Below are 25,965 nucleotides of genomic sequence, written 5' to 3' on the forward strand. Positions count from 1 at the left end.
TGTGTGTGTGTGTGTGTGTGTGTGTGTGTGTGTGTGTGTGTGTGTGTGTGTGTGTGTGTGTGTGTGTGTGTGTGTGTGACACTGATGGATGCGCCAATGGAAAGACGGACAGATGCTTGGGCGGATCTAACGGCACGCAGTGGTGGAGCGGCGCACACAGTCGCGGCGAGATTAGGGCGAAAACATCCTCGGATCAGCGGAGAGTCACCGAATCACCAAATCCTTCCACTGAGCCCCGGTAAACGGAGAAAGGAAAGAAAGGACTCCCTCCCGGTTTACCCGAGGAGCCGCGCGCGCGGAGAGAGAGAGAGGCTGAGGATCCGACGAAAGAGAGCCGTTTCTCCGGCGCGAGAGACGAGGCGAGGCAGCGGCAGCACCACATCTGGCGCAGAGGGAGACAGGAGGTAAGAGACAGACAGAACGATTTTGGCGACTCACCCTGCGTCGCTCTCCCTCGTCATTCAACTCCCTTCTTCAAGAATCCGTCCACCCTTTTGTCTTCACCTCGAGGATTTGCCTGAAAAAGATACAGGAGAATAATTTTTTTTCATCCACTTCACCAAACTCAGTTGAATCCAAACAACTTTTTATTACTCACTGCGAGAGAGAGAAAGGGCGCAACGGCATCTCTAGAAACTATTTGAATAACCGACATCTGGAGGATTCTGATCTTACCTGAAGAAAAGCAAAAACTACTTTATTCCATTCAGTGCCAAATAGAAAGGGACTGCGCTTTGGTGAGTTTTTTTTTGGCGCCTCTCTGGTCACGGGAAGGAGAGCGTGTAGGGGGGAGACACGTCTGATTCGCCGCGTGGCTGATTGAAATAGCTCCTATCGGGCCACGCGAAGAAAAGAAAAAGAAAAACGAAGGGGAAAAAAAAGTACCATTGGCGGCCAAACAAAGTGTTTGTCAGAAAGGCGCTCGATCTCGGCTGATCCGTGCAGCTCCAGCCAGCCTGCATGCATGGGAGCAGCCTGAGCCCGTCCCCTCCTCCTCCTCCTCCTCCTCCTCTTCATGTACATTATTACAACAAGGGAGACCCAATCAAGCGCGTATCTCATCGATTCGGTCACACACACTGACGCGCGCGCGCAGTTGCAGCGACGCGAGGCTCACACGCGCGCACTCACACTCACTCACACGCACACACACACACACACACACACACACACACACACACACACACACACACACACACACACACACACACACACACACACACACACACACACACACCGACGTTGTGACTTGTCCCTCAGCGGATTTTTTCTTTTTTCAAAGCAACTACGAAATATCGTAGCTCCGCACCAGGCAGGCAAGCAGGGCAGCGTGTTGGGTGACCAGTACCCGGTCGTCACCTCCTCCTCTTTTCTCTGAGAATAACAAACTGAAAGAAAAAGCTTCATGTTGCTTTTCTTTTTTCATTATTTTTCTTTTTTACATCTCCTCCTAACAACCAACAGGACTTGCGAGAGCCGAATGGATTTTTATGAGATGGATTCAGGCACGTTTCGGCTGGTCCACCACCTCTTGGTTTTGAATTGCGCGTGATTGCGGGGAGGGGAGAAAAAGAAAGAAAGAAAAGCGGAAACACCTCATGGATAGCGCGGCGGAGGATCAGCCCGTAAAGTAAGTATGCATGTCCGTTCAGATCACGCTGTCAGCCGTGCCCGCGTGCTTGTGAATGACACTGTATACACATATATGTGTGCGTTTGTGACGGGCTACCATGCGTCCATATTCTGCCCATGTATAGCGCTCCTTAGATCCATCTGCAGTACGACTGACGCACATTTCAAAAGCAGAATAAGCATAGAGCTTCTGATCAGCCCGCTCGTGCAGGGGAAGGGGGGGGGGGGGGGGGGGGGGAGTAAACGGGGACGGAACGAGGCAGTGACTGACAGAGAGAAAGAGAGAGAGAGAGCGCGAGGTGTAAGAGAGGCAGAGAGAGAGAGGGTGCGAGAGACGGGGAGCTACGTGACGCCGATCAGCGGCGGAGAGGTTGAACCGTAGAAGGAGGCGCAGGGCTTCAGTTGTGTCAGCTCTTGATGTGTTGTTGTCCTCTTGTTTTGCGGACTTTTTTTTTTGGTTCTGGTTTTTGACTGACGCGATCGTTTGGTTTTTCTTCCCTCCCTCTCTCCCCCCTACCCCTTCAAGCTTCGAGCCTGTTGCAGCCTCCGACGCCAAGTAGAGGGGATCACACGGAGACACGAGGCGCTTTTTAAAAAAAGAAGAAAAAAACCCTCCGTGTTCTTGTTTTTTTTTCTACGGAAAAGCACCCCCCCCCCCTCCGTTCAAGCTCCCACCGCGTCCATCCAAGTCGGAGCGTGGAGCGGGGCGAGAGAGAGCGACACAGAGCGACCGACGGAGAGGAGCAGCCAGCCGGAGGAGTCGCGCTGAATTTCCGCCAGTCTCTCTATTTTTATTTTCATTTTTTCATCACCGTCTTCTTCTTTACCACCAATTACCAAACTGCACACCCTCCTCCTCCTGACACACACACCCACACCCCGATCTATGTGGAAGCCCTGAGAGCGCATCCAGGGGGGGTGGGGGGTGGGGGGTTTTATCAAAGCTCCGTGGAACCCTTCCGGGCAGCATCGACACAGCAGGGCCAGAGAAGAGCGCCCTGCCGGGGCCCCCGAAGCCGACATGCCGCGGAGGAAGCAGGAGGCGCCTCGGCGCGCATCAGGTACGGGCTGGCTTTGGTTTGAATGCAGTTTACCTCTCCCTCTCTCTCTCTCTCTCTCTCTCTCTCTCTCTCTCTCTCTCGCTCTCTCAATCTCTCTCTCGCTCTCTCTCTTTCCTCTTTCACCCTCTCTATTTTACTCCCCCCCCCTCATTCAGTTGCTTTTCACTGTTATTTCCCTCACCCCCTCTGTTGTGGGGGGCTACTGTAAACTAACAAGGAAAGGGCAAACATCTCTCACTCTGGAGGTACTTTTCACAGCTCCAGTGCCCTCAACACAACTTTTGTTTTGCCGTCACATACTGGACATGGTCCCATCACGTCTGTCATAATTCCTCCTGTTGTAATCAGTGGAAGTGCAATATCAACCCCATACCTCTGCTTTTACACAATATCAGTTTTTCTTGGAATCCCACAGACTCTGAACTCCACATTTTTCTTTCTTTTGTTGTTGCTGTTATTGTTGTTGTTATTGAAGTGTTTGTAAACAAAGTCGTTCCTTTGGTGGCCTGCAGTAGAGCCGCAAGGACGAGTTGGTCAATCGATCAACAGAAACAATTATAATTTGTCTCTCGGCGTTTCAGTGAAATGTCTAACACGTGCAGTTTTCCAGCCACTTAAACGCAACTATGTTCTGCTCGTCTCTGCTGTGTGTCGCTGCCAATTGAATCTGGGTGGCTTTTTGAACTGCTGACAAAACCAGACACCCGAGGCTTTGGAAAATTTCCAGATTTTTTTATACACAAAGGGGACTCATAAAGGAACATTAATCAATTCTGCAAATTATTGTTGTTGTTCAAATTATTCAATATTTCCTCAATCACCCGTGTCAGAAGGTCTGGATGCTTTTACACCACCCGGTATTAGAGCAGTCATCTTCTTGCACTCTGAAAAGAAAGGTCACAGGTCAGCCTCGGCGTAGCGCTTTGCACGCGTCCTAGAAAAGAGTGTCGGCGTGTGAAAAAGCCTCCTTCTTTTCATTCTCCTCCTTTTCCATTCTTCATTTCTCTCTCCTTTTCGCCTCAGAAACCTCGGCCGCTCACAGCGTCTCTTATCTCTTTTCCGCTCCTTCGCTGCGCCTCCTCCACTACATACATCTTGACTGTAGAAGAGGGTGTGTGTGGATGGCGGGGGCTCGGTGGAGCCCTGTAGGGGTCAGCTGACCATCACCGAGGCCTCCGATGCCTTCTGATGATCTCAGAGTCGGATTGAACTCTGACAACATCCCCGACAGACTACAAGGAAGTGGACATTTGCCTTGCGTGATCAGCGTCTTTCTGTCACTGAACCATTTGCATCCCTTAATATCGTCTGTGCGACTGTCTGCCGGTGATGCTGTTGCACGTCACGTTCGCCGCAGGAATGTCTTCTGGTTCACAACATTGGGCTTTAGGGACCTTTTGTTCTTGTTCTTTGTCACTTTTGGACTCCAATACAGCAACCTCTCTCCGAGCCGTTTACCACCTTTGTTTTTTACTCATCAGGGTCCGGGCCTGTTTTCTTTCTCTAATTCCCCCCCCCCCCCTCAGTTTCCGGGAAAAAATACTTTTCTCCTCGTCTCCTCGATTATTTCACCGCCCCGGAGGAGGGAGTGCATACTGGAAGAGAGCTTTAATGGACAATTGCCATCTTTGATTTGACGCCTGATTGATCGCCTGTCATCTGGCCGAGCCTTTGATCTGTTCATTCCCGATAAGTGTCAATAAATCACCCCCCCCCCCCTCCCTCCCCCCCCTCCCTCCCTCCCCCTGCCTCCCTCTCTCGCTCCGAGAGGCCTGCTGAAGTCACGTCTGGCCCTCACAAAGTTCTCGCCATTAACAACGTCATTTAATTGCGTTTTTTTGTTGTATCTCCCCTCCCCCCCCACACACACACACACACTTTTATGAGCTTTGATTTCTTACCCCTCCTGCCCTCTCCCATTCTCCTCAGACTTGACGAGGATAATGAACCGCTCTCGGCATTTATTTTATGTTTCCCATTGAAGTGGAGGGAGAGTTTCGGTGTTCTCATCAGATCATTTACGACGCCAATAATTTGCACTCAAGCTCGAATTTTTGCTATTTTCCAACCAAACTGTTTTACTGTAGCTTTGGACTTAGCAAACATGGCATTGAAACACTAAATTACCAGTCTTGTTTATTATAGGGAATTAGTAATGATTCATGTATGACCTTTAACATCCCACCGTAAGCCCTTTTTACCTTTAGCACACTCTTTTTGCAACTTGTTTTGCTCTCTTAAGCAAACCTGGACTCCGAATGCGCTCACAGCCGAACCAGCACGCGCACACAATTACAAATGTGCAGCGGTGCATGCTGGGAGGACATGCTGCAATGACTTTATGGTGCATATAAACAAGCATGCGATACTTCTCGCCGCACACACACACACACGTAGAGTGGTATGAAAAATGTAACTATTAGCCTAATCGTGAAGCGGAAGACTGCTTTGCTCCATCAGAAGGGCCCGTCAGAGAGACTTTGTTTCATATTTGATTTAATTGTCTGCCCTCTGACAGCCACATTCATCAATGGCCCTAATGGTCAATCAGAGGCTGGCACACACACACACACACACACACACACACACACAGATAGAGAGAGAGTCTTATGTATTCTCAGCCCGGGGCCTTACTTGATCAAAATGTTTTAGCCCTAATGGACACAATGGGTGGGGGTGAAGGAATGGGTGGACAGACAGACAGACAGACAGACAGACAGACAGACGGATGGATTGATGCAGCGAGACAACTTTTTATTCAGCCGGACTGAGCGAGGGAGTGCGCCGGCAGAGAAAATGAGGGATTTATTTCTTTGATGAGCGCACGAGAACAAACAGGCGAAGGAGGAGTTTCACTTTACACTATTCCTATTTTTTTTTGTTTTGTTTTTTTACCCTTCATTCCTCCTCCTCCTCCCTACTCCCTCCCTCCCTCCCTCCCTCTCTCTCTCACAGCTGCAAGTTATAAGGTTGAGGAGAACTGCATGGCACACAAAGAGTGGTGACAAATTGATTGCGCCGGAGTGATGGCAAGAGTTATGGGAGGATGGCAAATGATAGGCCTTGATTGGGAACTTGGGAGGGGGCAGAGCACACCACAACCTTAGTTTTTTCCCCCAGCTTTCTTTCCCTTTTATGTCACTGATTCTGTCTCCCTATCCCACAGACGGAAAACTTAAGCAGTCCTCGAGGGCTTTGCGGTCAAAGACGGCAGGCAGATCACGCTGGGCTTCACTGGTTCACTCAACCATCAAATTTGCTAAAAACGACACAAACTCGTAAATCCGGTTAAAGGTCAGCGTGTTTACTGAGCGGCCTCTTTTTGAATCTGCTCATTTGGAGCTTCCCATGTGGTCTTAATCGGTCGCCGCGCATAGACGCACTCCGACGTGGCGTCACACACGGCCAACTCTTTGCGTACAGTGCACGAGCAAAGAGGACGTAACCCGTTTATTCTATGTCACACATCTTTCTCCATCCTTCCCGTCTGGTGGTTCCACACATTTGTCTCCTCTCTCCCATCCTGCAATCCTCCACACGCAAACACACTTCCGACCCCGGCGACGGCGAGCATTCAGCCGTCTAAAAAGAGGAGTTGTTTTGCCAGCTTCATTAGCGTTCTCCTAATTAGCCGGAGCATCTGATGGATCTCCGGACGTGCCTAATGATTGGAGATGACAAGCTCAGCACACTGTCACGCTCGCCAATTAGGGTCCGCGGCATGGTTGGATGTAATCAACTTGATCTTACACTGTCCTCATTTGCCCCCCCCAAACCTCCCTCCTCCCTCCCGATTCCCTTTTTTTTTAAAACCCCACCACAGGTGAAGGCTTTGGGACGGCGTTGGTGCAGTTTGAGCGTGAGCGTCCACCGGTTTGGTGGGAAGCCATCGCAGGTCGCTCCTATAATTAGCAGCGAGGATTGTTGAGGTGGAAGATGTGATGCAAAGCCCACGCTGGCTCATCCACGTATGCACGTATACGTGTGCACGCTATATTTTTCCTGACCAAAGGGTGTTTATTTGATCAGGAAAAAAAAGGCACAAAGCTCCGGCGAGCAGCGGGCGTTTTTGTCCATGAGCTTCAAAGCCAGGCTAGACCAAACAGATCATTGTTATGGGACAGGAAGCTTCCACATCCAGTGTATTTTTTCCACCTGTTTTTTTGTTTTTTTTACATTTCCAAAATCCTACATCCTCACATGCGCAACTGCAAATCTATTGTTTCTGTGTGGGTTATTTGAAACGAAGGATGTTTAGCAGTAAGTAGCAGCTGCATGGTGTTAACATAGCACTGTGTGTGTGTGTGTGTGTGTGTGTGTGTGTGTATTGTTCTCCTGAGAGCCCCCTTCTGCAGATTGATGACGTTGACACCGGTCATTATTAGCTACTCAATGACACTTTCCCGGAGCGGGAGGATTTTTCAACCCCCCAGCGTTGATTTTTTTTCAGAAACACCGATCATCAGCGTGGTGTCCAAAGAGGCTAAGCATGATTTATGTAAATATTAACATCGAGACAGATCTGGTTCTGTCCGACCGGAGATAGATGGCACCCGAGGAGGGAAAAGCAGCTGATTTCTGGGATTTCTCTGCCTCTCTGCGTGTGTGTGTGATTGATTGTAGATGAGAGCGAGAGATTAATCATGCTTGATGTGTGTTAACGTTGCACTCGCGGTGGATCTAAGTCGAGATGCAGTGGCCCATTTAAATATACTCACTCACACACACACACACACACACACAGGAGGGAGCGACGCACACATGTACTCACCACGCACACACACACACACACACGTTGTTCGGCTGTGAATGGCACACAGACACGTAGCATTTGGCCGTTTTAGGACACGCGTTACGTGAGAGCTGATGTTTGTTGAAGACAAATGTCAATAATATTCTGACACCTTGTGTCAGAGCCTTCAGTCCATTTGTAATGAAACATGGCAACATAATGAAGCCCATTAACCTTGTTTAAAATATCTTGATAATTGTGTTAATGATTAAGAGGGTGACACGTTATTTTTTATAAACAACGACGTTCACGCACCCCTTTGCATGCCACTGTTAGCTACAAGGTCATCTCAGGCTGATATATATTCTGTATAGAATGGTACAAATAGTATAATTATATGGTACTTTTAGCAGACACAAACTTTCTTTTTTTATTTTCAACAATCCCTCTTCAACATTACAAAGCTTTTTCCGCCTGGGAATGACGAACACGACATGGTAGAAGAATTACTAAAAAGTCCCTCACTGAAACATGATGTTAGGAGGTTCATCAGCCACTATTCTGATGTTTGAATAACAGCACTTCAAAGTTATTTTTCCCCCGTCTATTCATCTGAAAGGTGGTGGTCCTTTTCGTGCTCCGGCTGCTCTCCACCTCACTCAGTAGCACAACGCTGACTTCAGATTGAGGAAGAGCAAACATCAGGGGAGTTTTCTTTGAAATGAAGTGTCATAAAAGTATATGGCTACAAAACCGTACCAGTATTTATTCTGTTAGTTTGACATGTTGTCAAATGTATGGGATTGAACTGTTCCTCTGGAGGCAGAAATAACTACCGCCTTAAATGTTGAACCAGACTTTCGCTTGCTGTTTTCGTTGCTTGGGTTTACTCACACATTAACTTGCTGCAGGATCACTTTCAGATTTCTTTAAACTGGTGCAGACGTCCCATCATCTGTTAAAACTGAGTTGCCATGTCAACGTTGTAATTACCAGAATATTTTTTTTTTTTTTTCAAATAGTTTGTGGAGTTTATCTGAAACACATTTCGTCATTATTTTATTTTTTTATTTTTTTACCTTTTTCACCAGAGTTTCTTCTATACCATTGGTTCCCAACCTGGGAGTCGAGACCCCCACAAGTGATCGCAACATTATTCTATGAGGTCGCCAGCAATTTATAAGGGTAAAAATATGGTGCAAAGCAAAGTAGTTTTTGATAATATCTCTTGTGAATAACTTCATATGTTTGATCTGTTCAGGACAGGAAAGATATTACAATGAAACAATACTGACAGACATGCGGCCTGTGATGAGGGGTCAGACATCGCTTCGTAGGAGAGGATCCAAAGCAGAAGCGGTTATGAACCACAGTTTTATGACCGTCAACAAGCTAATGTGGCCACTTTAAGTCATCCCAAATCCCAAATCTGCCCTCACTAGCCTAAAGCCTCCCATGATTCAAACACTCCAGAGTCTCGGCCCCCGCTCCCCCGCACTACTGTGTGCAGAGTGAGTCTTTCCCAGGCAGCTAACTGACACTGTGATTCGTTCTGGCCCTCCTCTGCTTCTTCTTTTTTTCAGGGCTCCTGCCCCAAACGACGCTCTGCCACAATGAAACGAGAGAGGGAGGAAAGATATAAAGTGGGGAGAACTGTTGCATCGTTAAATATTCTATCACAGGGGGAAAGACAGAAAGGTAATGAGATTGTAAAAAAAAAAAGATTATGTGCTTGGGCAGGAGAAAGCATGAGCGAATGAAAACGAGAGCAAGTAGACAAACGACAATCATAGACGGAGAGGAAGAAGGAGGGGAGACAGAGCTCCCTCAGCCCCCCCCCATTTCCCTTCCCTTCCTTGAGGATAAGTGGCTGATGGTTTATAAACAGTGTTTCTTTTCCTCCCTCTCCCAGAATCTTCCGTCATGGCTCCCATTAGGTTGACAGCTGTCAATTAGAGCTCCCTTGGTCTGGCGCACTGCACTTTATTGCAGGCAGTTGATGCTGTCATTTCGCTCCCAGTTTCGCCTTGAGCGTTATCACGAGCGCTCAAACAGTCAATAGCTGATGCATCAGCAGTTATTTCTTAAATTGGCTCACAAGGCTGCATCCTTTCCTCATTTTTTTTCTCCGCCCCCACTCCTCCCATTCTTCTCCCTCCCTCCCCATCGCCTCTCTGTTCTCCTTTTCCTCCCCAAAGATTATTTTTGTGAGAACAGAGCACTGGGTTGTGTTTGTAGAGGGGCGGCTGCAAAGGGTGCACGAGTGGTTGCGGAGCGGAGGACAGATACATTCACCGAAACATGCTCCAGGATTTGCATCGGTATATTTTTTTATTCATTGTTTTTTGTTTTTTTTAAGATATGTATTCAAAAAGAACATCAGATGCAACTAAACTTGTGTTTGAGGATGGTTGCGCAACGCGGATCAAACAACACATTTATTTCCCATGATATTTCCAATAACAAGAAGAGGAAGCGAGGAAGAGACGAATACTTTGTGTCTCTTTGGGACATGTTTCTTTTATTATTCCTAATGCCGTCCTTATGAATGAAGGAAAACAAATCAGAGCAACTATCTCAAAACAGCTGTGAGTTAAGTGTTGTGATCCGCAATTAAAGCTGCAAATACCGCATGCAAAGCAAAAGCATTGCAATTCAAAGGTGTTATTTGTCACACGTCTCATGCAATATGTGCACTGAAATGCACGGTGGCATGCTGAAACAGGCGAGTGTGCAATAAAGAATATTACGTAAAATAAGAGTAAAAACAAGAATAGGAAGCGAAATATTCATTATTAAAAAATAAGAAACAAATAAATGTTGTAGAGATAACAAAATACATATAGTGGCCCTGTGTGGAGGTGGGCTGGGTATATATTTGTATTTTAAAAAAAATTTAAAATATATGAAACAAATATGTGCAAACGTTCAGGGCAGTGGAAATCTCTGTTTGAATACAGAATGAGAGTCAAAGTGTCGATGGCTACTGATTTAATGATGCTCGTATTTTGTGTTGGAATAATATTCACGGTCTTTGTTATTTCCCATTGTTTGCAAGAAAAACGTTAAACCATGTACAAGTCTTTAAACGTGCCCGTAATAATAGAGATCAAAGGCTGTTTGGTCCTGATCCAACCAGCAGCCCCTCGCTGTGAGGTCCGATCTGGCAGATGGGCCCACACCGAGGCACCCTGGGAAAAAAAGGCTAAAACAGGAAATGGAGTGATCTCTGCACGCACACACACACACACACACACACATCCTGTGCTGACACAAAGCAGATATATGTGCATTCTCTGCGATCCTATAGGAAGCTCGAGACCAGACCTGCTGTGTTATGGAAAAAATGTCAGTGGGGTGGTCTGCCCACGTCACACTCATCACCAAACACTGGATCTAAATCCTGATTGGCATCGGTGACCCCTTCGGTTTCAATCACTTTTAAAACTTTCGAGGAAGAACTCGTGAGTAGTAGTCGGCGCTGTCTCCAGCGAGACAACTGGCTCCTGTTTACGGTTATTTTTATCGCATGTACAGCCCGTTCTACTCCTGGTCGTGTTCAAGAGACAGCATGTAATGTGTGTGTGTGTGTGTGTGTGTGTGTGTGTGTGTGTGTGTGTGTGTGTGTGTGTGTGTGTGTGTGTGTGTGTGTGTGTGTGTGTGTGTGCATCTTTTGAGTGTCATCTGGGCTCAGCTCCAGGTCTGGGTTTCTTCTTACTCTCAGTGGGGGTCGCCTTTATGTTGCAAAGTGTGTGTGTGTTCGTGCGCACGCTCGCACAATCAGAGCCCCCTCGCTTCCCTTTTCCCACGGAGGCTTTGGCTGAATCTATAGGCGAGACTGGCAGCCATCAGTCTCGTGTGTGTGTGTGTGTGTGTGTGTGTGTGTGCGTGTGTGTGTGCACGTGTGTGTGTGTGTGTGAGACGGTGGCTGTGATGAAAGGCAGGGGAGCCAGTGAGGACCCCGTCTGAGGCCCCGGTAATCAGGGCCAGCCCGGGCTGACATCCTTCTCAGGCTGACAGCGCCTTCCTCTTCTCTCCTCACACACACGCACACACACACACACACAAACACACACACGGCTGCTGCATGGTCACCACTCAGTCACTGCCATAAGACAGTCCAACATGCCTTCGGCCCTCCCGATTCCTCCTTCTCCTTTCATGTTCCGCTCAGTTTCAGACGTGGGGAATTATCCACGTCATCGCAGGTGTGTTTTAACACAGCGAATACGTCGTTTGTACCCCCCGCGAGGAGGCAGGTGAGAGAGAGAGAGAGAGAGAGAGAGAGAGAGAGAGACTGTCGACGAGAAAAGAAAAAAAAAGAGAGATGAGAGGAGTGAGGAGGAAGGCTGTTTTATTTTATACTGCGAGGGCCTGTTGCTAATTAATGTTTCTTGGTCGGTTTCTGTCGGAGCTGAGTAATGTTTTTGATCTTTATGCCTGATAACTGCATACCTAATGAGATTTCAAAGCTGGTGGAGATGGGAGTTGCTGCTCCCTGCAATTATTGACAGATGCCTTTTCTCCGCCACTGGCTGCCGTGCCATAAATCCTTCCTCAGTAATGAGCTTGAGAAGTGCCACCCTGCCAGTGAGCTAATGAAACCGAGCGAGGGGGGGGGGGGGGGGTGCCCACCCCCGCGTGTGTGTGTGTGTGTGTGTGTGTGTGTGTGTGTGTGTGTGTGTGTGTGTGTGTGTGTGTGTGTGTGTGCATGCGTGCAAAAGAGTGCATCACACTCCTCTGACACATTTCTTTTCCTCTTTAAATGCACTCTGCAGATGTCAGCCACCTCGCCTGCTAGCGACAAAGAGAGAAAAGAGGCAGGAGAGATATAGTCGATGAGGGGAGGAAAAAAGGGGGGAGAAAGAGCAGAAGCCTCCCCTGTGTTTCTCCACTTTATGAGGAGTTCCGGGGTGCTGCTGGAGGCTGCTCAGGTTACAGCCCCATGTTAAGGCTATTTGTCTAGGTTTGTCTGTTTTATTTGAAATGCTAGTATCTCTGTTGCAAACGGGACTGTGATTGATATCGTTGCGGCCCTCCCTCCCTCCCTCCCTCCCTCCCTCCCTCCTTGCCGCTCTCCTTCCCGGATCCAACAGATGATTCTCTCTCATTTTCGTCTGTTTCCTCGATGAACTCTCCCTCTCTCTGTAACTCAGCCAAAAAAAAAAAAAAAAAGGTGGCACGTGAAGAAAGAGAAAAGAGAAACTTAAAAAAACAAAACAAAAGCAGGACGACTTTTTTTTTTTGCTAGACGTGCAAAAATCAATGTGTGTTTGCGAGTTAACGCGCTAACGCGTCAGCCGCGTGGCTTTTTTCGGAAGGTTTTCCAGTAACCGGGAGGGAGGGTGGGAGGGTGGGAGAGCGGGGAGAAGACGAGCGCCGTCTCGCTGCCAAACAGTCGATTTCCCCCCTCTCATCGTCCACGCCATACATCACAGACCCACCCTTCTCTCCTGACACAATGACGTGTGTCATTTATCAAACGGGGCCTTGCCAGGGCCCTCGCGCATGTGTGTGTGTGTGTTTCAGTGTGTAGGACAGTCCTTCCGTGTACCTCCGAGGTCCACCCCCTCTGGGGGGAGGGAGGACGGGAGCGTGGGTCGAAGAGCGAGCGAGAAACAGACGGAAAGAGGGGGGGGGGATTACTGGTGTTGAATGAGTGCGTGAGTGTGTGAGAAGTTTGGGGGGAGTAGTAGAGGGAGAAAATCGGCTGGACTAGATTCACGAATGTTTTGGCCCCAGACTACTGCAGGAAAAAAAAGTGTCTGCTTTCGATATTGATATGGCGACTTTAGAACGGCATTCTACACGCAATTACTCACATTTCACATCATAAATAAGTATAGATTGTGAATCATGGCTCCATTAATCTCCTCGCGAAGGAACTCGTTTTGTGTTTGTCGTGTCAATAACAATCCGAGTGTGTCTCTCTCTCTAGCTTGTGTGTCTTGGGGGTTGCTTGCAGGCGTGTATCAGTCACAGTGTCTAACACGTACATTCTCCCACGGGTTCGGGCAGTGCAGTCTTTCTCTCTCTCTCTCTTCACTTTTCCCTGATTTCAAAGGGAGGCCTTATAGAAGATGGATGCTCCTTAAAAAAAAAGAGCCCGTTGATGGATATGAATCTGGCCCTGCCATTCATCACTGCTGTATTATTTAGACTGGATCGCTACAGAGCTGTAACCTGAGCTACAGCTCCGAGTGTTGTTGTGTGTGTGTGTGTGTGTGAGGACAAGGCAGGTGAAGGAGAGGGGGGGGCAGTCGTGGTAGGGGAAAGACAAATAACGGCGAAGGATTGACCGAAGTCGTGCGGCAAAGAACACAAGAGAGGGATTAAAGGTCGAAGGCTCCCGAAAGATCAAAAGGTCGGAGTTAATGATGGATGTTGCCAAACCTCTCTTGTGTCCGTTCTCCCGAGGCAATGCACGATAATATTCCAACGGCTTAAAGGAATTAGATGAAACCTTCTACATGGTCCGAACTAACGAATCAGCGATTTTCGTTATGGATCGATTTCAAGGGAAAGACCACCAACGTAACACGTCACAGTCTGTTTACAGGTGTTGGTACTACTGCATATGTGAGCAACGTCGTATTCAGTGTTTTGTGGCTTGAGTGATATCTCTCATGCAGAGGTTGGGGCGGGGGGGGGGAGGTTGATGTTCCAAGATGGTGCCAATAGAAGTTGCTCTTTGGTCAAAAAAGTTTTTGTTTGGCGAAATAAGGGAGCTGACATCTATCGTACAGAGGTTGCATTGAGTTGTAACATGATGCGTTAAAGTTATATTCAGGATTGGGCAAAGGTAAATTATGACATTATCATGTCGTGTTTACATGTTATCTTGTGTCATTTAGTTCTTGTCAAGACCTAAACAGTCACCATGCCTAAAACTATCTGTCTACCAGTGCACATGAGGCAGCCATGTAGCCAGCATGCTAACAGTGGCACATCATTATACAGAGGGAAGAACATGAAGGCCTCACTGCACACACATCATTGTAAAATAGCAGATCCCATGTTGTTTTTTGTCATCCATGACAAGCAACCCAGATCACACAGATACTCCTTGTCAACCCTGCATGTGCATGTAGTAGTAAACTCGTGTTGCGTTTTTGTGTTACAATACGCATGGACAGACAGTGAATAAGATGGTCTATGGTTAGTGCTTGGAAAGAGTGTTATCACTACTAATGACTCGTCCTTTACCCCAAGAGTTTTATGGAATGAATCAATGAATGGAAGATAAATACCTGTTCAGACAGGATGTAATTTACCCTCTATTTATGTGTAGATTAAATATGTAATAACACAAATATAGAATTCAGTCATTTGCATGTTAGTATGCACTTCTGTATGTTTTTAAATAAATTTTGCAATGAGTTTTTGTCACCATCGGCACCAGCGTGAACAGACCTGGCTGCGGTGAAGTCTTAACATTTCAGTTCCTTTTTGTAACCGATCGTCCATGAATCTAAAACAAGAGAAGATGTAAAAGTAGAAAAAAAAGGGAAGGAAGAGGGAACAACGGCAAACTCCATGGCTCCTTCTCAAAACTCCATCCTTCCCCATAAGCGTTTTAAATAAAAACAGTTACATTGTGGGGCCTTCTGGTATGCTCCCTCCTTCCCTCCCCTTTCACTCTGCCCAGGTTTCTATAGCGCCAAGGCGGACGTGGTGATTTATTGTGGCCATCCATCTCTGGTACTCATCCATCACCGGCCGGTTGCTAGGCGATCATGGCAGCAGCTGTTTGCTTTTGAGTTCAACAGAGGGGCCGTCAGTCAGCGGCAGCAGGTGAAAAGCATTACCAACGCGCCGTTGTCACGCCGAATAATTAATCAAAGGCGGGAAAGATAATTAAAAAGATATGACCCTTGCTGGTACTTGGTCCTGGGTTTGCCCAGGAAGGAAGGGGAGGAGGGAAAAGTAGGGGGAAAAAAGGTGAGAGGAAGAGGACTCCTTCTTTGCCGCTGCTTCTTTGCAGTATCAAGCTCAAATGGTTCTTTGAGATTCTACCCAGCGTCTCACAAGTATCTCCCTCCCTCAAACACTGGTGGAGGAGTGGAATGAGTGAGTGCAGATAAAACAGGCTCTCCTGTTAGTCAGCGGCTCTACTCCATTTAATTATGAGGAGATGGGCTGGAAAAAAAGGAGAGAAAGGATTTTTGAGAAAAGGCCTGGCAGAGGGAATGAAAGAGCTCTTAAAACATGGTTTGGATGCATCTTCAGCGAGTGGTAACCAACTGCGCTGTCAATGTTACAGAGATTATACATTTGTAGTTGTTTTTTTGGGACAGTTGTGGCAAGTCGACACATCCTTTGCTCCTCTGACAATGTGTGGGCAGTGGAAGTGGGCATGAGGTGAGAAAGTGACCTTCTCTCCTAATTCTTTACCAGACTTCGTTTCACCTTTACTTCCCTTCACTTATCTTCTAGAAAAGTTCTATATGAATTCATTCAATGTCATACTGCGAGCTTGGTCCAGAGAGCGTCAAATACAGACTCTTGGCCAGTGGCCCACAAAGAGTCGGAATGAGACTCGCCGGGGTTTCAACAAACTACGTAAACTCATCCGCGTCGTTATAGAGTGCTTCAGGGATGAAGTCGTTTTTTTGGGCCAACCCAGATGTTAGCATCACGCCGGTTCCCTTGACTTCCCTCGATTTTGGATTATTGCAGAAAACAAGCTCTGTTCGTACTTACGGATTTTGTTCAGCAAGATAATCTTCACAAACGAACACCACTTTTATGGCTTTTGCGATAAAGGCGGACAAATGTTCAGCTTGATGACATTAAGTAGTCACCTTTAGACAAGCGCCTTTTTAAGACTTAGTCGAGAGGGAGTGGAGCTGAATAGGTCCAACAAACAGGACTTGTACTCAGGGGACTTCATGTCACGTGCCGATACACCCCGAATCCCACGGCGTTACGTAGCTTACACTACGGTACATGCATACTTATTTTAAGCTAAAACCAAGTAGTTAGGTTTGCCTAACCCTAACCGACACGGTTTCACAATGTTAACCACGAGATAGACTACAACGGTAACCGCAACCATTTCACAATGTTAACGATGCGCAAATCTTCAGCGTCAAGATACTTGGCAAAAGGCTGTTGCCCAAGCAGCAAAATATGACGAGTAGAGATGAGATCACGACGATAACGTCTATGTATCCCTCTCACAGTGGGAATCACTCAAAGATCATCAATCTGTCCGTACATGTATCCGGTATGCACAATTGTGGGTGAGCGTTCATGCGTACACTTTGCATTAACGCTCATCTTAGCCTTCATTTGTGCATTTACATCAGTGCTGAAGAATCCTCTTCTCCTCTTTGTCACATCTTTGACCCCCCCCGCAAGTGTTTTGACGTCCCTCATTTTCTCACCACCATTCTTTATCTGGAGTTTATACTGAGCTATCACACTGGCGGAACCGAACGCTCCGTACACACAACAAGCCGGGCGTCGAGACATAACAGCAGCGTGGGAAAGGAAGACACAGACAGAAAGACAGAGACCGTCTTGTACGTCTCACTGGGTTCATTTTAGGGCATCTGAAATGGTCTGGCTGCTTTAGCAGATCATTTAGGTTTTTACCGTTTTCTTTTTTCAAAAAAACAATACTTTCTTTTATGAATTAGGAGACATTAGCTTGAAACAGGAGATACTGTCCTCGAGCGCGTACTTTGAGTACACTTCCCAGAGATGAGTTTTACTTCCCTTTATTACTGCTTAAAATACTTGTAAAGTGGCCGACATATGAATGAAGTATCTATGAAAACATAAACTTCAAAAATTCACCCAAAAACACCAATGTTTGTGACAATTGTTCAACGTGTTTTACTTTGAATGTCATTGAGCTTATTACTTACAGTGTATTGTATTCGGGGTCATCAGAATTAAAAGTGTTCTGCTGGTTAATGTTACCTGCTGTGTTAACAGAATCATCTGTCGAATGGCCAAGAAATGTGCGACTGAGAAAGTCTCTCTGTGGTCCAAGACAGGACCACTTACAAGAACGGTGACAGCGAGGTGTGTGAGTCGGAAAACAGAATGAAGGAAATCACACCAGCAGATCAGCTTTTGAGCTTCTCTTAAAGATGGTCAAAGGGAATCAGGAAGAGCAGTCGGCCATTTTCTTTTCCGAGGACGGCAGGTTTTGGCATGAAATGTGAGATTGGGTAGTGTTAGGATAAGAACATCGGGGCAAGCCAATCAGAGGCAGAGTGTGTGTGTGTGTGTGGGGGGGGGGGTCATGCCTTCCAAGGAAAAAATAAAGTAGGCTTTTGTTTTCATCTTAACTGTTCCTTATTTACCGCTAAATACCTAAATTATCTATTTATTATCTACATTCATACGTTATTTTAAATGATCCCCATGCCTCGCTATATTTAAAGTGTTCCATATCTTTCTTTATCCAAAAAAACCCCAAGCGTTTCAAAAGGGACTGCCGTGTAGATAGAGGAGTTGCAGACTGACAGGAAGACTTCGACAAATGGACGGATACTTACCCCGATAGTTGGGAAGGATAAAGAGGGAGAGAGTGTAAGGGAGACATGTAACTATAGAAATGCACAGACCAGGGGAAGAGAGACTCAGACGGAGAGCAGCAGAGATGGAAGCAGCAGACATGGCATCAGTCAGCATTTACCGGGTTTTTTTCTTCTTTCTACCTTTTCTGCTACTCTTCCAGGAATGATTTAGCCTCGAGCCTTGCCCCAGGTTATATCCAGAACCCGCTCTCTCTCTCTCACACACACACACACACACACGCATCCCATCTCGTAAAAACATGGCAGAATCCGGTGGCACAAATGAAAGCCTCTGTTTTGATTGAACTAAAAGAAAGAACACCGGCTTTTTAAAGGCACGTCGGCACGCAGACTCACGAGCGATCCACAGTTGGGGGGGGGGGGGGGGGGCAGAGAGCGGAAAGAGCAAGAAGAGGTAGCGTTTGTGTGCATGCCTTTCATTCGCACTTATAAAGCCAGTCAATAGACACTTGATTTGTTAACATGTTGCTATTGATTCATCGACCATTATAAGCTTGGGCGTTAAACGCCTCCCCATACACAGCCTCAGCTGCTACTGTACGAGTGGAATCTACTCCGGAACACTTCACGTTCACATCTGAAGGTCCTGGGAATAGAATACATTCACAACCACGTCTCACTTTCACTCTGACTTCGCTCCTAATCGATGAAACATTGAGCTCTAGAGCGGCCTGACCCTGTCTGAAACAAGACCAAGTTCTTGTAACCCAGATAGAGTCGAGCGTTCCTGAACATCGTGTCAGTCATGGTTTAAACAACAACGTGTGTTAAATTACTCCCCGATGTCATAAGGGCTTGATTTCACCCGTCACCACGTGCAACCGTCACATATCTCAGCAGAGGAAATTCCAGCCATCGAGGCCGATGGATTCATCCGCTCCGACTTCCGTCACGGGAAGCTGAAGCTGCGTCGCTCTGGAAGGAAAGCCAAAAAAGTGAGGTCCATCATTTGGACAATGAAAATAGCCAAAAATGATTGCTGGACTCAAATTGAAACTCCCTGTGAAATGTTATGGAGCATCGCGAGGCTTTGACTTACAAGCTGGTAACTTCACGGGGGATGTAAATATTTGTATATTCAAATTAACGAGCATTGAATATGAGATAGTTTTGTTTGGTCGTGCACAAAGCATAAAATTTAAAAAACACTCGCAGCATTCTGAAAGATAGAAGCGATGCATTTCTTTTTCTTTTTTTGTTTTACTTTTTATCTCTCCACCAAATTAAATGCAGCGTTTGAATGAAACGTCTCATTCATCAACATCAGATGCTAAAAAAATCCAGCACAAAAATGAATTTTGCAACTCTGTCACATCCCTCTCAGCTCGAGCTCATTCACAAGGAGACAAAAATTGTCTCCTTTTTTGGTGCCTGCGCATTTTTAAAAAGCTGTCCGGTCAAATTTGTCAACATCTCACCCAGATAAATGCGACCCATTGTTTTTGTCCTCAGTGCCCAGGGTGATGGGTACAAATGCAGCTTTGTGTGGCGCAGGATCCTTTCTGTTTTTCTTCTCTCTCACACAGATAATGTGATCAAGCCTGGATGAAGCTCCGGTACTCTTTATACTTGAGGTATTTTTAGTTAACACCACGAGATAAGGGGGGGGGGGGGGGGCTTTTGTCAAAAGAGCAATCTGGCGGCAGGATTTTGGCGTCAGTTTTCTAAATAGAGATGAATATGAACCGACTTTTCACAAGCTTTTTGGTAACGCGTCAAAGTCACGTGACTGTGTGTGTGTGTGTGTGTGTGTGTGAGAGAGACAGAGAGAAAAGTTTGTCTCTTCTTGTCAAAGAGGAAACAACGTTGCATGTCGTCCTTATGAGACTGATGAGACGCAACGATTATGGATTTCACAGGCCTGATACAAATCAGGACCAGCGCACGCACACACATGCAAAACATGTGTGAACCGTGTATCCGCGTCTGTGTGTGTGTGTGTGTGTGTGTGTGTGTGTGTGTGTGTGTGTGTGTGTGTGTGTGTGTGTGTGTGTGTGTGTGTGTGTGTGTGTGTGTGTGTGAGCCGTACAAGGCTGGAACAGGAGAGGATCTTCACGGCACGATGTGGTGCGGTGGTTCGACTCTTTCACACACAATCTCGAAACAATGTCACATTTATTTACTTTTTAAGACGTTTTACATTAGATAGGGGCAAAAGTGCGCAATAAACACATTTTAGACAAGCCATTTAAAAAGTGTGTTCATCAGTATGAACTTAAATTAATTCATTTGTTTGTTCGAAGTAAAAATGATTTCCCTCACAGATCACTGAGTTGAGTAATTAAAGTCATGTAGCACGTGTTTTGAGCAGCTAGCAAGTCAGAATAATGAAACAGTTCGATTGCATATTGCTGCTGTTGCCCCCTGCAGGATGCTAAATGCAGTGCATCACATAAGCAATCGGAATCTCACATTGTTCTTCATGCATCAACATATAATTATTATTCAGAGTTGTTCTCAGACGTTTAGCGCTGTTTGTTGTGTGTCCCGGGTGCAAATAACGCAGCGGCGGAGATCGATATATATTTTATATGTTGTCAAAGGCTACAGTCTATGTATTTGTTTTTACAGGACGACATATGATCAAATCGTGATGTGCTATCGCTGTAATTGATACAATGTGATTATTGCACATTTTGTTGACATTTGTTTTTTGTTTTGATATGAAGGAAAATCCTTGAAGTCCGATATCTTTGAGGAAAGTTGGACAGCTTGTGTCCTCCCACTGCCGTCACCGGGGCTCCATCCCGATGGCCCCGACGACGTGAAAGGAACCAGACTCAGACAAATGATATTCTCACCCCTTCCCAATTTGTGTTCAGCTCCTCTCCTCTGTGTTTATGTTTGTGTTTTCTTTTTGCACGTGCATTTCTACGTCTCCCCTTTCAGGCTGGATTGCCAGAACAGCACTCTGAGCTTGTGTAGTTGTCGGCCTTGCTGGCCTTCTTGCTCTACCGTCGTCTGGGTGACATGTCTTGCGGGCTCTTTCATATACCAAAAGATAACACACACACACACACACACACGTCACTGACGCCATTTTGGCACCGTTCACATGCCATACAAGACCTTTCTTCTGTTTCTTGCTGGTCTTCATGGCTAATTACATAATTAAAAAACGGAGGCCTCCTTCCTGACATAATTCATCGCTGCCTGTGTATTTACCCGCCCCTGCTGGAAACACACACACACACACACCGTGGCAGACACACAAATCCTCCCCGGCAAACCCACACAGCACCCCCGAGGCGTTGATGGACCTGCGAGGGCCCGAGATCCATCATGTGACCATGCGGTGCGCTAACAACACGCTTACTACAAATCAAAGCCGGGAGACGGCCGGCCTTGTTTTGAGCTCTCAGGTTTTATTCTAATCTCACGGCGCTATAAGGGTGACGAGGAAAGAAAAGTGAATGTGTTAAAAAATAATGAACAGATGAGAATTAGCAAGCTTTTGATGGAGAGCGACATGCAGAAGGTCCCCAAGCTGCAGTATGAACATCAGATAAAAACATACTTTTTCTTTCATGGATCAAAAAGACAGAAGACATTTTTTAAAACCTCCTCTGATATTTGAATGCAAAGGAAGGCCTCAGGGTTTTGAAACTCGGCCGAAATGCCGTCGCAGAGCAGCATTTAGTTGAGATGATGCCTGGTTCGGTGTCTTCGTATGTGTGTGTTCTCACCAGCGCGCCGACTCGTCGGCGTAGAAACACACAGTGGACCGGTGGCGACTTAATTATTGCTTACTTTGTCTCCTTCCAGTATGCGGCTCTCTCTGTAATTCATGTTCTGTTTTATTGGCACGACATGCAGCAGTGTTTACTGCCAAAGCAGAAGACAGGAACAGACACTGTAACACGAATGAATAGCGCTGAAGTTACATGTGGTGCGTTTGGAAAAAAAATAGGATTCAATTCAGCAACTGCTGTTGGTGAAGCGATGGAGCCAGGCGGTGTTAGGAGACTGTCTCTGCTGGTCACCATACTTACACATATTGATCGGGTTTATTCATTTTTTTGGTGAAGTGTTCGGTGTAGAAAGAAAAGAAGCTGCGGCTCCTCTTGAACAGAGAAACAGTTGACTGTGTTCTCGGTGTCTGGGTCACATTCAGGTGTTGACTTGTGACCGAGTACTTCCACACCTGCTTTACAGGGTGCATTGTGTGATACCTGGCCACATGCTCCACACAAATAAGAGTCAGCATTTCACCTCTACTACTGGGACCACGCAATCTAAATTACAGGCAACAGATTAAGAGCACAATTCAGTCAAACTGCCCAAACGCTGACATTCGGTCACATAACACTGCTATCTTCCAATCTTCACGTTTCGTTTTTGGCGAGGAACTTGTGGCGGATTAGTAACACAAGTTTTGAAGAAAAAGGAGCATATACAAATGGTAATTAAGGATGTTCAAGTACATGTGATTTATTGTTTTCTTTTTTACAGCGGTATCACATTGGGTACCGAGAATCGTTGAATTTCACTGCTATTGATACCGCCTACTACATTTCTGGTATCATGACGTCACTAATCTCATTTCAGTAGATAACTCTGCAACAACACACTTCATAGCGTCTTTGACATGACGTCAACACTGAAACCCTCATTCTGTTGGTTCCGTCGGTTCATGTTTTGAATGTTTCTGACCAAATCTTACAGGTTTCTACCTTTGACTCTTATCCTAACCTCATCTTAACCCCAAGAAGGCGAGGCAAACTTCCTCTCCTTCCTCCTCCTCATGTCCTCCTGAGAACATTTGTTTCTAATAAGTGTAGAATTGCAGCAGTAATCTGGACAGTCACCCCGAAAACCCGACTTCACAAGGGGCCACATTTTCAAACACATCAGCGGAAATGACAGCGATACCTGCATTGCTGTAAAAAAAACAGTGAAAACAGGCCATGTAGTGTGTGTGTGTGTGTGTGTGTGTGTGTGTGTGTGTGTGTGTGTGTGTGTGTTTGCGTAGCCACATTAAAACATGTGAGCCTCATTAAATGAGCATGGCGCTGTAAACATGCTAATATTTCTTAACGCCAGTCGTCTACATTGATATGCATGTGAACTCAGGACCGTTAACCCCCTCCACGCCACCCCACCACCGCTCATCAACACACACACACTCACACACACTCACACACTAACCACCCTCCACCATTACGGGGCCCCCTGGCTCTCTGTTTTTCCATTAATATCAAGTGATTGAGCGTAACATTAGCAGATAAAGCGGAGGCTAAGATGACATATACGCCGTGGATGGAGGAATTAAAGCCTAATATAATCACTCGGCCTTGCATGGGGGGCGGGGGGGACCATCGCTCGTCACTAAGCCTGACATTTTGATTTCCGACGTTTCTGGCACAGCGAGAGCGGCAGGAACAGATGGAGACCGATTTCTCTTTTAAGTAAAGAGATACTTCTGCGATTGTTCAAAGGCTTCCTGCACACACTTTAACCCCCGTACACACTAAAAAAACACACACTTCAAAACACGCACACACACACACACACACACACACAAAGTATTGATCCGCTGCCTCTCAGGAGGGAGGTGAGTGTCTGTGGGCAATGTGTCTTTGAGCTCTCGGTCCGGCTGGTTATTTTCAGAGCATAGTGGAGAGCCCATCAGTTTTTATTAGCTTAATAAATCACCTTTGTTGTCAATCAAGCAGCAGAGAATAATTGGATATGGTTGAAGCCTTGCGTGATGGATTATAAATCATTCAAGATTAAATTAAAAGATAATGCACAAACTTAATGGTTTGTGTTTTGCAGTCTAAATTGCCTCGGAGCAGTGCTGTTTTCCAGCTTTATTGCCTGCCGTTTTTCTTTCCTCTAAAAACCCCATCGCATTTTACACCTTTTATTGCTCGGACCGAGCTTCAACACTGCTTCCGTTTGAAGGAAAAACATCTGTGTTTGTTTTACAAATCTTTGTTTTTTTTTATGGAGATGCATTCAATTCTTCAGATGCAGGACGTTGTCAGTGAGAGCATCTACGTGTGTGCGTGAGCGTGAGTGTGGCGATGACTTGGCACGTGTGCGCCCTCTTGTTTTGTAGAGATTTCCTTTAAAAGGACTAATATCCGCCTTTGAGGGACGCTTGTTTTCAATCTGTTCCCAGCAGATGCACCTCGGGCCTCCACCAGCCGTAATCCCGCAAAACATTTTTATTGCACAACAGATGGAAGGGGAAAAAAAGAAAAAGAAAAGATAAGAAAGACGACACACACACACAGACACACACAGAGAGAGAAGCGGGCAGGAAGAGAGAGGAAAAGAGCTATATCATGTATATTACGCTCGGCCCGCTGGATTTAAGTGTGTCCGTTTGCGTTGGAGCAGAGCGGGCGTTATCATAATCGCCTCCTGCCTACCTGACGGGACCTTAAAGTGATCCTGTCGTTTTATTTACACCCAGGCCGCTGTGTGATTTACTACCAAACACACACACACACACACACACAAATGTTCCCCTTTGCTAACTTCCCTAGCGAGGCCCAGTCGAGTGGGTCGGATGACATCTTTTGATCAGAGCTGTCCAAAGAGATCAGGGCAGACTGGCAGGTAATAGACACCCAGCAGCTAACCAGGCTGCAATGCTACGAGTGTGTGTTGTGAAAGTGTGTGTGTGTGTGATGGGGGGGGTAGAGAACATAGACATTTCTACGCTCTATTTTACCAAAGTTTGCAAAAGCACAGACTTAACTGCACAGTTGTGTGTTTCTTCTATTTAGCGTTTTACTTCCTGTGTTGTGCATTGTGTACATGTTCTTGCTGCGTGTGTGTGTGTGTGAGAGAGAATGGTGAAGATGAATATCGAGGGAATTTGAGGAAAAGTAAAGGGAAAACAAACGAAAGAGAAAGAAAAACAGCAGCTCTGTGTGTGTGAGGCGGACTGGAGATGATGGAGGGAGAGAGAGAGAGAGAGAGAGAGAGAGAGATGAAATGGCAGTAAGGAGAGAGGGAGAGCACAGGACGAGTGGGAGGTATGAGAATGGGAGGGAGCTCGGAGGGGAGAAACAAATGGGAGATGGTGGAAATGATGGGTCTTGCTCAGCCCTGCTTGGCTAACTCTACACATCCCGCTGGTTTCTCACACACACACACACACACACACACATCCCCTGGTGACAGGTGCTCATGACCCGAGGTCGCCCTGTGAGCTTTCAGAGTGTGGCTGCTCCAAGTGCGAGCGATCAGACGAACAAAGGGACGGGCGGAGGATCGTTTACTGACCAACAGTCGCCCACTGATAATATTTGCTTGAAAGAGAGTGTGGATTAGTTTCACTTTCAGTTCAGTGCCCCTTCAGAGAGGGCCTTCTGATGGAGAAGTGAAAACATTCTAAATATTAGCACTAAAACACATATAAATGTTTTCATGTGAACCTTTCCTGCTGGGGAATACACATGTTGTTGATGCGACTCTCCTGGTACTCATGTCTGTTTCATCGACTGTAGGTAAGACCCCCAAACAACACCACTTCAAAACACCCAAACCATCCCTTTAAACTGAACAGTTTGTTTGTATTGGGTTTACATTCTGTGGTTTTCTAGCGGCTGTTATTTCACCTTTCACAGCGTGTTTGACATTTGTACGACAGCAGAGGAGCATCACCGTCCGGTCTCAAAAGCACCGCTAGAATCGTGGTGTACGCCTTTTATATTATGTCACGAAAGCTTTTGTTTCCCGTCCACCGTCTGTTTGGTTTCTCAGCCGCGCTGCTCAGGAATCTTTACCGCGAGGTGGTAATCTGTGCTTTCCATAGCGTTCCACTCGTTCCTGTTCAGCTCCTCCTCAATGAACTCGCGCAGTCAGAGAGAGGTCACGTCGAGGTCACGTCGTTGGTGTGTGAGGCTGGAAAATAAACAGCGCTCTCTTGTGTGTTCAGTATGCAGAGAGTTGGAAATACTGACTAACACAGGAATAAATGGCAGACATTTTTTAACTTTCTTTACCGTTTGTATTTACAGATGAC

The 25,965-nt window shown here is 46.4% G+C and overlaps 1 protein-coding gene across 1 annotated transcript in view; it reads left to right on the plus strand.

Annotated features, from left to right (window-relative positions):
* The first annotated feature begins 2,588 nt into the window (after positions 1-2,588).
* The window catches only part of tshz3b (teashirt zinc finger homeobox 3b), a 35,188-nt gene continuing 11,811 nt past the window's right edge, over positions 2,589-25,965 (plus strand). Inside the window, exon 1 of the mRNA XM_079281552.1 lies at positions 2,589-2,693. Coding sequence (XP_079137678.1) covers positions 2,654-2,693 — 40 coding nt within the window. The 5' untranslated portion in view covers positions 2,589-2,653. The remainder of the gene's footprint in view (positions 2,694-25,965) is intronic.

The sequence above is a fragment of the Melanostigma gelatinosum genome, assembly GCF_949748355.1.
Source record: "Melanostigma gelatinosum genome assembly, chromosome: 2".
NCBI lineage: Eukaryota > Metazoa > Chordata > Actinopteri > Perciformes > Zoarcidae > Melanostigma > Melanostigma gelatinosum.